The 12,293-nt window shown below is 54.5% G+C and overlaps 1 protein-coding gene across 1 annotated transcript in view; it reads right to left on the reverse strand.

The window, feature by feature from the left end:
* Nucleotides 1–12,293, reverse strand: part of PDE2A (phosphodiesterase 2A) — a 94,587-nt gene that overhangs the window by 32,603 nt on the left and 49,691 nt on the right. The window contains 1 exon segment of the mRNA XM_019449706.2: nucleotides 50–139. Within this exon segment, the coding sequence (XP_019305251.2) occupies nucleotides 50–139 (90 nt within the window).

A 12,293-nucleotide genomic window follows, 5' to 3' on the forward strand; every position in this document is an offset into this window, starting at 1 on the left:
GCTGGGCAAAGATTTGGGAGGTGGGGAAAGTGTGGGGCAAGGCACCTACCACTTTGGGGAGCACAGCTGAAAGGGCCTCCTTGACAACCCGCTGGAAGCCCGCGATGTGGATGACAGAGCCCAGGCTCAGCAAAGCATCCTGGAAGAGAGAAAAGGGCAGTGAGGGTTTTCTCCAGGCAGGCCAGGGCAGCCCCATCTGCCCAGACAGCTATGAGCACAAAGTCCCAGCTTAAACCAGAGCCCAAGTCTCTCAGACACTTAAATCCCAGGATCTTAAAATCTCAGAATCCAACAAGTCTTATGGCCCTAGAGTATCCAGGTCCACTCATCTTACAGATGGGAAAAGGGGGCTCAGAGAAGGGCCAGGGGCTTAGCATGCTCACAGTGAGTCAAGAGGCCAAGTTTAGATTAGCTCCCAGGCCTCTTGTCCTTTAGCCAAGGACAACTCTGGCATAGTAGGGAAAGCACAATCTTCCATATTAAAACAAAGCAAAACAAGCAAACAAATAAAACCTCAATTTGAATCCTGGGAGCTAGAGAGAGCCCATGGGGTGCATGAGCCCACAAGGTGAGAGAAATACAGTTGGGCCAGCCCCTGGCAAGACAGTGGGGGAAGGAGAAGTCAGCCTTGACTGCCTCACAGCTTTCCCATCCCAGGAACAGGCCTTGTCCTTGGAGAGCCGGAACAGAAGAAAGGTCCACGCTTCTCACTCTATTAACTTGGCCAAGCCACAGGGATCAAAAAGAAAGGTAATGGAACAGGGGATCCAGGGCCAAGGCAGGCTCATGACTCATACCGTCCACTCAGCCATGCCCTCCCCACAAGCCCTTGAAGTTCCTTTCTGTGGATGGCTGGGTCTGTGTTCAAAAAGCAAAATAGTTAACTGTAGGAGGAAGGCGACATGGCTTGGCCCCCATTCATATAAAAATGTTACGAGGTTGAGGGTCTTAGTGAACCACAAACTCAGTCTGAGCCCATAGTGTATGTGTGGCTGGTAATAAATTAAAATGCTGACACTGCAGGCCATATTAATAAAGATCTGTTATCCCAAATAGGGAAGATAACAGTTCTCCCACCTCTATTGGCTGATTAGATCATCCCCAGCGCATTGTGTCCCTCCCAAGTGAGGACAAGATGAGACTCATTCACAGGTGACCCATGTAAGGAGGGAACTAGAAACCAAGTTTTGCATGTGCCTGAGACTGGAGAGTCTGGGGGTGCCCAGCCTACAACAGAGCAGACCCATGGGTCACAATCTTTGACTCCAAATCTGTCAGGCTGTCCTGAGCAGGGGACAGGACTCCGTGGCCCCAGGGACAGCCTGGAGACCCATAGGTTTAAAAGAGGCTGGCCTTGACCCAATGGGATGAAGGACTTTTATCTACGCAGAGCCATGCTACATAGGCATCGGCCACCAGGAGACAAGGAGGAAGTAAGCTGCCTATCCCTAAGGGTGTGAAAGAATGGATGAAGTGCCCATCTTTCAGAGAGGCCACAGATGGGAGTCCTGTACCGGGGTCCAGGCTTCAGCTACAGGTTTCACCCTTGCATGTTCTTGGCTTCGGTTTTCTCCCTCATTCCCATGGCCACCCAGTCCTGTTTCCACGAATGGGCGGCAGGGATGGACTCACTCCCTGAATGCTCACTTGGCATTGCTGTCCCCAAACCCCAGCCTCCCTCTGATCCCTCCCACTGCTCAAGAATGAAGACACATCTTGGTCACAGAGATCCATTTCTGCTGTTGGACATCAGAAGCTGCTGATTCCAAACATTATAATCCCCAAATTGGGTTAATTGTCCTTTAACCCTTAGGCACTCCTCATCCCAGTTCACACACTCTCAGCACCACCTATACCCGGCCACACAGCCACAGATTTCCACATCTCTGCAGGAACACCCAACATGCCTTCAGATACCTCCAGGCACACACACAGGTGCAGCTACTTCCTTATGTGTTCACAGGGCCAGGACTTAGTAACAGCTGCACACACAATATACACGTAAGCTAGCATGGCCTTTCGAGGTCAGTTCTGCAGTCTAAAGAAGGGAGAAAGGGCTCATGTCCCAAATAATCCCCAAATTAAGTCTGCCAACCCAGGCTCCTCAGGCTGAGGCTCCCAGGGCAGGACCCCAGAAGGTGGTGCTGATTTAGGTCTGTTCCTGCCTGGAGGTGGGGGGATTAGGAGGTGGAGGGTAGTCGAGCTGAGCCCTGAGGGGCCTTGACCTCCAGTGCAGTTTGATTAAGTATATGCCATAGAAGTTGGAGAAGTGGGGCCAAGCTCTGCTGTGGGGGCAGAAACTGTTCAAAGCCATTATCTTGGGACAGCTAAGTCTTCTCATTTGACAGATGAGGAAACCAAGACTCAAAGAGAAGGAATGTCCCATTGGTGGTCAGCCAGCCCATCAGGCAGCACAAGGTCCACAGCACAAGTCTCTGCCTGTCCAGCCCCGGTCTGGCTCCTGCTCTGCACCCGCCCCCCAGCTCCCTTCCCAGGGGGCTTAGAGAGAATAGTCTGTCCTTTGTTCCAATTGGTGGGCACCTCCACCTGCCCTTTACTTGGATTGGGGAATGCCCTGACCTGTCCTTTACTGGAATTGGTGGGTGCCTGTCTGGCCTTTGTTCAGATTGGTCAGCTTTCTATGACTTTTCAGACTAAGGGCAGGATAATGGTGGTGACGGGGGCACAGGAAAGGAAAGTTGGGGCAGCAGCAGAAAGGGGCTTCACATCCTTGGCCATCGTCTTTGGCCAGAGTGGGCAGGAAGCAGACATGGCTGATGAAGCCTGAGGCTCTCTGCCTGGCATCCTTCTGTCCATCTGCCTCCTGGCCCAGCCCTGCCCAGCCTGCCCCAGGAGGGGGGGTGCTGGGAAGACCACTTTCATACCTGACTCTCAAGGGGGCCTTCAAGCTTGCTCAAATGCCACCTCCTCCCTGAATCCTTCCCAGATCTCCAAGCAACTTCACCTCCACTGCATCAACTCAGGGAAGGAAATAGCTCAAATTCCAAAGCCCATGATGCAAAGGACTCCGAGAGCAAAGTGGCTGCCTCCGTGAAGGGAGGACAGAATCAGTGGAGCAGATGAGAATGCACACGCCTCTGTCCAACACGCATGCACACAGCCTCACACAAACAAGCACGCACATAGATAAAAACACAACCATATATATAATGCACACACACGCACACACACACAGAGCCCAGGCTCAGAGTGGAGTGAAGGAGGTCACATTTCCGGCCCTCTCAGTTTTTTTTTTTTTGAACAAACACCAATATAAATATCAGCATAACAACCAGGCAATTTCCCAGACCCCAGGGGAGAATTTGTGGTGTGTAGAAAACAGCAGCAATTTCCAGTCCTGTCCCAGATTGACTACAGAAACTCTGTGGCCTTAGCAGGCCCCTTTCTTCTGAGTCTCAGCTTTCTCATTAGTAAAAATGGGTCCTTCCAGCTCTGCACATATAGTTCTATGGTTTTGTAGTTTAACACGTTGTGGATGGATGGGTGGATGGATGGAGTCTCCCTGCTTTCGCTGGCTTCCTACCTGCAACTCTGTGGTTGGAGATAGGGCCAGTCAGCACTGTAGACAGTGCTGCTCTGGGAGCAGGTACCAACCCAGGTACCAAGAAAGGGGAGTCTGTTATGAGTCAGGGCTCTTCCGGAGCGAGTAATGTGGCTAGATCGGCATCTCTATACTTATTTGAGCAGGGGAAGGGTCTAGACTAAATTACTTCTGATTCCTTCTTAGTGCCTAGGATTGTAAAAGCCAGAGACCTTGGCCTTAGCCCTTCTGGTGCTACTTGTGCAGAGACTGATACCCATCCTGAGGGTCAGCATCACTGTCACAAGCTGCCCTCCTCTCTCGTCTTTATGAGTCTCTATGTCTTTTCCCACCACTTTAGACCCTTCTATTGCTCTTCCCACTCCCTGGAACCTAGAGCCTACCTCTCCCTCTGTGGAAGGAAGCCTCACAGTGCCCCTCTTGGTGGCCTACAAGGTAATAGCATCAAACCCAATGGCCAAGTCCCTCCTAAGACTCAAGTTGTATTACTAGGACTGGCCATAAGGACTGACTCATCCAACTCTGCTTGTGCTAGGTATCCTGTGTGGCCTGGTGGGGGGGGGGGTGTCTCTCTGTGGGCCTCAGTATCCCCTTCTCTGAAGCATGGGTGTTCTTCAAGACCCCCAGGGCCCTGGAGACCCTCTTTGCCTCTATCCTTCTTTCTTTCCCTCTGGGCTGTGTGTCTCTCTCAGGCCCTGTCTCTCCCAATCTCTCTAAGTGGATCTCTCTTCTCTCCATGCCTCCCTTAGTTGATGCCCATTTCTGTCACAGGCTGCTCTCCTGTCATAGCCCCATGAGGGTCAACATCTTTTCCCACCCCAAGTCTTCTCTCCTCTCAGATGGCTTCTCTTCCCATCTCTCCCCTGCACACTCCAGCCCCCACCCACTCCTCCTGCAAAACCTCCAAGCAGTCCCCCTTGAGAACTTCAGGAGAGAGCACCTGACCCATGATGGGTACCCATAGAATGGGAGGGACCCAGGGAGACAGCCCAAGATGGGGGAAATCAGGGGTGCCAGGGCAGATGCCATCTACATTCTCCTGCTTCCTGACCCCTGTTTTGGTGATCTATATACACAGTCTCTTATTTTCCTGGACAATGGGGCCCTTCTAGGGCAAAGAAGAGTTTGTCCATCTCTGTGCCCAGCACTGACAAGCCGAGCTGCCGTATGAGGGTGACCGACAGAACTCCCCAGAGGAAGCCTCACAGGGGTTCAGAGCATGGAAGCCCCCTTTGGCTGGGCCTCAGACCCCAGCCTGGGCTCCAGCACCCCAACCTGACTCTGCGGCTCCCCACAGCCCTCACAGCGTGCCCAGCCCTGCAGAGTTAAGAGATGTCAAGGAAGAACAAGAGGCAGGCCCTCCTCCCTTCTTCCGCTTCTACCCATGCCTGCTGCCTGCCCAAGAAACCGCCTCTAACAGACACTCATGCCTCAAATACTCACAGAAGAGCTGCACCTTGGATGCTAGGTCTTGCACCCCCAGACCTCCCTTAACAAGCCTGAGCTGGGTCAGGAGCAAGGGAATAGGGAAAAGAGGCTTGGTGATCGTTGGGAGACCTGATCAGAAGGAAGAGGCAGGACAGAGACCCAGGCCACAGTTGGAATAACACAAATGTCAGAGCCTGGCTTGACTGGGGCGTCGGACTTGGGGAAAGGGATGGCATCTTTTTCAAACACCTGCTGAGAGCTGGCCACCAGTGGCTCTCAAACATCTGTGCCCACCAGCATCCCCTGGAGGGCTGGCTATTGTACAGATCGCTGGCCTCGCCCCCAGAGTTTCTGATACAGTACGTCTGGGATGATGCCAAGTATTTCCATTTCCAACACATTTATAGCTGCGGCTGCAGCTGCTGTTGGCCCAGGGACCGCACTTTGAGACTCAGGGACATACATTATCACTAATCCTCCTGCGAGCCCTGGGAGGGGTTTGTTTTGTTTTACTGCTGAATAGTCAACATACACTATTACATTAGTTTCAGGTGCACAACATTGTGATCTGCCAATTACATACATTACAAAACGCTCATCCCGATAAGTGTAGTCACCATCTGTCACCATACTATGTCAGTACATATTATGGAAGGTGCCTGTTTTGATCATCCTGTTTTGATCATCCTTGCTCAGGTGAGACCCGCCCAGCCTCTGAGGACAGCCTCCCAGTGGCTCCTGCCCCTCTGTCGGGGGGCGGGGGGAATGGAACCCCCTCATGGAAGGTCCCAAAGAAGGGGAGAAGCGGGTTTGCTGGAAGCAGAGGGTGAGGTGGGACTGAGGGGTGGCTTGAGACAAAGGCCACCTGGAGCTCAGGAGCCCAGCCTAGAGTAAAGGCCTGTCCTCCGCCCCCTCTCTTCTCACCTTTCTCCGTTGTTTACCCTTTTCCCCTCCCCCTCCCCTGCTCCTCCCCCCCTCCCCCCCACTCTTTGCAGACTCCGGCTGCAGTTGTTACTCCAACAGGGCCGCGTCTCCAGCCTCCGAGCCACACTGGAGACACGTGCACTGTAGAATACACCTGAGCCCAGTCCTGGCGCCCGCACCCGTGGGCGCTCCACCTCCCGGATGAGCTCGGCCCCCTCCTGCTGGCCCTTCCCCTTCAGTATGCCCAACTAGCTCCTTCTAGGCCCCTCACCGTCAGCTTCTACTCCAGAGCCTGCCTCCCCCAACACGCCCTCCAATTGTCCCAGGCCCCCCTAGATCCCTCAGGGGCTAGGTTTGAGGATGGATGAAGGACAGGAGGACGGAAGGAGTTGGGGAGAGAAGGTAGGCTTGTGTGAACAATCAGCTCTCTGCAGTCTGACTCCCTGGAACCTCTCAGTCTCTAGCACAGGGTCTGGGGTCAGGGAAGGAGGGTTGAAGGGAATAACCAGAGCAGGCAGAGGAAGGGAGGCAAAGCTGAATGTGTGGCGGGGAAGATGGCCCTGGGAGGCAGACATCAGACCAAGGGGGGCCAGGACAGGCTCCTGGATTCCCTACCTTTAACTGCTTCATCCACATGGCAGGGTCAAGAGTGATCTCAATCTTCGTGGCCCACATTCTCCTTGACGCCACAGCCTTCCTCCCCAGCATATCACCAGTGTCCCCCTCATCACAGCTGTCCCAGTTATTCTGATTTTTTTTTTAATGTTTATTTATTTTGAGAGAGAGAAAAAGCACAAGTGTGTGAGCTGCGTAGGGTCAGAGAGAGAGGGAGAGAGAGTCCCAAGCAGGCCCTGCACTATCAGCGCAGAGCTGGTCACAGGGCTCAAATTCGCCAACCGTGAGGTCGTGACCTGAGCTGAAATCAAGAGTCAGAGGCCTAACCTACTGAGCCACCCAGGCACCCTTCTGTCTTGGTCATTATAATTACCTGGTGCCTCTTCATCCTCCTCCACTCCTGGCATAGCGAGGTAATCAAAAGGAAGCAGATGTAAACTCACTGGGAGTCAGTTATGCCATAAGAGAGAAGCCTGGGAAGGAGGAAGGGGTGAGCTCCCTGTCCCCAAGGATGTACTAACAAGGATGGGGGCCATGGGGGAAGGGCTTGGTGAGCTTGGTCCGTCTCCAGCTCTGGGTTCCTTGGCCCTAGATGTCTTCAAACCTTCCTCAGCCTCACCTCTCACACAGTCTTCTTGATGGGTTGGGAGCTGGACAAAGAAAATCCAGGAGCCTCTGAAAGGCAGACACAGTGTCTAGAGCAGAAGAGGAGGATGGAGAGGAGTGACCCACTGGGCCAGTGTCAGAGAAGTTTCTGTCTCTGAGGAAATAATGACCAAAGGATCAACTGGGTACATGAATGGATGGACAAATGAATGAATGAACAAATGAATGAATGAGTGACCCACATCCCTACTCTGGGCCTCTGTCCAGGAACTTTTCATTGTTGCTGCCTTTCTCAGGCAAATCTGACCCTCCCACCGGCCCTCGTGCAGTCCTGCGCTCTCCCCATCCGGGCATGGCATGTGCTGATGCATTGCCACTATTTCCCATCTGGCTCCCCCAGCAGACTGGGAGCTTTTAGAGGCCAGAGGTTGTGTCCTGTTCCTCCCCAAGTCCCCAGCTTCATCCAGCTCATCACAGGTGTCAGGAGATATTTGCTGAGCTACAAAAGGATCAGTTGGACTCCTGAGTGCCCAGACCTGTTGGGCTGTGAGGGGGTACATGCCATCACTGAATAGATGGTGGACCCCATGCCCTCTGAAGGCTCCCAGGCCGGGAAGATAGCTGAGAGCTCTCAAAGTTCCCCAAGTCTGGCACGGTAACTGTCTTAGAGAAGGAGCCTGAGGAATGAGAGTACCTTGTGTTGACAGCTTTTAGAAACTTTTCTAAGGCAACTCCATGGACCAGAAGGTCCTCTATGCTTCAGGATCATCTCCCAGTGCAGATGAGGCTGGGGACAGCATGTCAGGATGGAGGAGCTCTTCCCCCAAAGGAGCACTATCACTGTCACCTTCTTTCATGACTGAGGTCACTTCCTCCAGGCAGCCTTCCTGGGTGGGTCACTTGTCTTCCTCCCAGGCCTCCTGAGAATTCTTGCAGGACCAGTGCCTAGAGGGCCCCAGGCCTCAAGGAGCCTAATCCCCAGCTTGATGGGGGTAGCCTAGGGCCAGGGGAAGAAAGAAAGCACCTGCCAGGGCCTCACAAGGAGTCAAGAGGTCCATGGCCAAGCTCAGGGCACTTCAAGATACACTAGGCTCCCTCCCTTCTGGCACTGTTTGCCTTTGGGGCCCCCCCAATTCCCGGCTTTGGCCAGGGAATGGGCTGAGCCCCTCTCAGATGTGGGGTGGGGCTGGGTGTCTTTCTCTAGGACAGAGGCAGGGTTTCTCGTCTCCCCTTCTGTGGCAGACACAGTGCCCAGAGTGGGAGGTAAATCCTGGGCGGCACTAGCCTGGCATATAGGGTTAGTGTGGGCCTGCAGAGGGCAGGGTGCTGGTGGGAGGTAGAGGGAGGGTGAGCCTGGCAGAGCGTCTCCTCTGGGACAAGTCAGAGAGCAGGACACAGAGCCCCTGCCACCACCATCACCATTGAGGCCTGCCTTGGGGCTTTCCCTGACTCTGTCCAAAGCTCCCTCCCTGCCTCTCAGCCTCCCCAGGCTCTCTGTGTCTGTCCCTCTACTTACTGTCTGTCTATTCTCTGGTATGCACTTCTCCCACAGCCTCACTGCTGGTCCCATGACTGTATTTGGCTCAATCTTCAGGGCCTGGCCCATCCCAGCTGTTCCCCAGATCCCAAGGGGGTGGGGCGCGGGGGGGGGGCGTGGTATGAGAAAGACACTGGGACAGAGACAAGTTCAGAGGCAGTGGGACAGACACAAGAGCGAAGAGGGGACCCTGGGGACAGGGCTGGGGAGGCAGGGCTAACAGGGTTATAAAGCCTCCCCAGCCACTGACGGGGAGACCCTGAAGACAAAGTCAGAATTGGAGGGAAGACTGGTGTCAGCCCTTTCCCTCTGCACAGGCTCCTGCCCACCCCCTTCCTTCTCCTGCCCCTGCAGGAATGTGTGAGCACTTTCATTGTTCCTAAAAATAGCTCTTCTTTATTGGGGGTTGGAGTGAGGAATCTTCTGGGCTGGGTTCATCTCAGGCATGCCCCTGCCTCTGGGCTCCCATCTACTGTGTGGGGCCTCTCTGAGTTGCCCTGGCCCTTACCCGTGGTGCTTCATTAAAAGGGAAACCTGACTGTATCCTTCCCTTGCATTAAGACTGCCATGGCTTCTGGGCCCAGGATAGGCTCTGAGCTCCCAGGCCTGTTGGGAGCTATTTGTCGAGTGCTCAGTATCTCATAGTGGGGCCACTGCCTGCTCTTACTGGTTCCCAGGCTCTAACTTCTACCCAACTCTCCAACCTCACTCTCCCCACCCCTAAGTCCCTCCACCTCCAGGCCTCTCTTCCCCCTCCTGTCCTTTGAGGCCTCGCTCAGGTCTGCTGTGCTCACAACTCATCCCTACCGCCAACCCTGCCCCCCTCAGCAGCTCAACAAGGGCTGGGCCTCAGGGGCCCCCAGCGGATGCAGGCTCTGAGGTGCAGCCCTTCTCCAGGGAAGGGGAGACTGGTGGGGAGACAGTGCAAGCTCTGACACCCCTGAGCCCTCCCTGAACCCTGGGCCCTACTGGCCCTTCCATCTCCTGTCCCCAGCTTTAGTTTTCTCTTCTGCACCCTAGGCCTGGAATGTCTCTCTCAATATCAGTCTCCAAGGGGAAGCCCATCCAGTCTCACCTCCTCCCTGCCTCCATTTCTCAGATGGGGAAATTGAGCCTCCGACAGGGGAGACGATGGGCCTGCAAGCTCATGGAAAGGTGGCCACAGGCCACGGGCCTCAGTCACTCTGCCTCGTCTTGCAAGGCCCCAGTCAGCGGGGCTCTAGAGGCAGAAGCAGGCACTTCACACAACCCACCCACCCCGCCCCCGCCCAGGGAAGGCAGGCAGGCTGGCATCCAAAGCTATTTGCCTTTGGAGGGCCCAGGAAGCTAGAAAACAAACATCCGGAGTCTCTGGAACTTCTACTCTCTCTCCTCACATCCCAAGGATCCGGGAGCCACCAAGAGGGTATGCCAGTACGTGCGCAAACACACGCACGCACACTCACACACAGCCCCGGACTGGGTGAACACGTGAGCCCAGAAGATCTCTTGGGATTGTGTGCTTGTGAATCTGTGCAGGTCCTTTAGCGACCCAAAACCCTGAAAAGATGATGAGTCCCTACCCCTGACCTTATATTAATTTTATCTTGGGAAAAAAAAATTAAAATCGCTTTTGTGTGACTTTTCTGATGGCAAATTCTGTATATGCTCATCAAAACTAATCTTTTTTTGTGGTGCCTGGGTGGCTCAGTCAGGTGGCACCTGACTCTTGGTTTCTGCTCAGGTCATGATCTCATGGTTGGGAGTTCGAGCCCCACATTGGGCTCTGCGCTCAGAGCTGAGCCTGCTTGGGATTCTCTCCCTGTCTCTGCCCTTTCCCACCCCCCAAAATAAATAAATAAACTTAAAAAAAAAAAACTATTTTTTTCTTTCACTTTGTGGGCAGTTTCCACTTTGCCAGTGACCTAAGCAGGTGTGTGGCCTGCCTCTTAGTCGTCCGTCACGCACGTCCCTGTGGCCCAGTAGGTGACCACGGCAGACTATGCCCCGTGGGTCACTAGGAGAATGTGTGAAAGCACATGGATCTGTGATTCTGTGAGGGAGTGTGTGTGAGCATGACCGTGTGAGCACCCCTGTGTCCACGTCTGTGCCTGAGCCATCTGCGTGCACAGGTGACCGTCGTGGGCTGTGTCCATGCATGTGTGATGTGAGCCTGTATGTGCCAAGGGAGTGTGTGGCTGCTTTTGTCTCTGAATGAGTGTATGACTGAGAGGGTTGGTGTCTGCACAAGTGGGGGGTCTGATTCTCTGCTTCCGTGTACCCCCATCACTGCTTCCACCACTCATGCCAGACCAGGGCTCACATCCCTACCCTGACGCATGTCACCTGTGTGGCACTGGACAAGTCTTTTCCCCTTCCTGGGCTCAGTTTCCCCATCTATCGGATGGCACCTTCTCCCAGAGCTGCTGAGAGGACGGAAATGATACCATAAAAGCCTGCCTATGCTGGCTCCCAGCAGGGGGCGAGGCCACTTCTGCACAAGTCAGACAGGGGTGACCCCAACTCTCTGAGCAATTGCAGCCCTGAGGGGCGTGGAATGGTGGAGGAGGGCGGGCTGGGTTTCAGCATCACCCCACCTCTGTGCAAGGTACAAGGCATGAGGTGAGAGGCAGTGGCCCTGCAGGTGACTGAAAAATAGCAGCTCCCTTTCCTCAGCCCCTGCTCCAGGTGTGCAGCCTGGGACTAAAGGATCTCTGACTCTGCGTGAGTGGGGTGGCCATGTTTCAGATGAGGCTCTGAGGACACCTACCCCCTTCTTCCCCTGGGGCTCTGTCCCCTTGACCAGCCCTCCAGCTCTGCCTCTCTAAAGCCCCAAAGGGAAGCCATGAGGGGACTGACTGGACCTGACCTGCAGACACCAGCTAGGCTGGCCAGATGCTCAGAGACACCCCCACCCTCAGTCCATCTCCCATTATTGGAGAGGGTGACTGAGACATGGAGACAGTCAGGGAACCTCCCAGGGACACAAGTGAACCCAGTCAGGCCAAGCTCCTGTCTCAAGATCTCTGTAGAACAGACACAGCTGGGGAGACCCAAGCTTTGGACTCTGTTGGCTACTGAATGGGGTCCAAGGGAGCAGGTGGGGGTCCTGAGAGACAGGCACAACTACACCTGGGCCCTTAGCTGCTGGTGTGGACCTCCTGCCCATCCCCACCCGGGTAGAGATCCCCTACTGGTGTGATTAAGCAAATTATAGGGTTTTTTCTTGAGAAAATTGCATCGGCCTAATTGAATGAGGCTGCAGGAGCCTGGGCTGGAGGCTGACAGTGGGTGAGGATGGCAGGAGCTGGGGGGGTGGGGGCAAGATGCAGGGGGCAAGCTGGCAACGCTAAGCAGGGGACAGAAGGAGCAAGGAAGGCGGGGGGGAAGGAGGGCCGTGGGCACAGGAGGACAGGATACCACTCATTCAGCACACCCATTCTGCACACCCGGAAGTGTGGGAGCACTAGGTGCCTGGGCACAGGACATGACGAGTGGTGCTCCCCTAGAGACCACCAAGCGACTGCTTAGTGCCAGGTACTGCATTCATTTAAAAGTGCTGTTTCAATTTTTTAAATGTTTTTACTGATTTTTGAGACAGAGAGAGACAGAGCATGAGCAGGGGAGGGGCAGAGAGAGAGG

Source organism: Panthera pardus, unplaced genomic scaffold (assembly GCF_024362965.1).
Source record: "Panthera pardus isolate Hobbes unplaced genomic scaffold, ASM2436296v1 HiC_scaffold_12, whole genome shotgun sequence".
Classification (NCBI taxonomy): domain Eukaryota; kingdom Metazoa; phylum Chordata; class Mammalia; order Carnivora; family Felidae; genus Panthera; species Panthera pardus.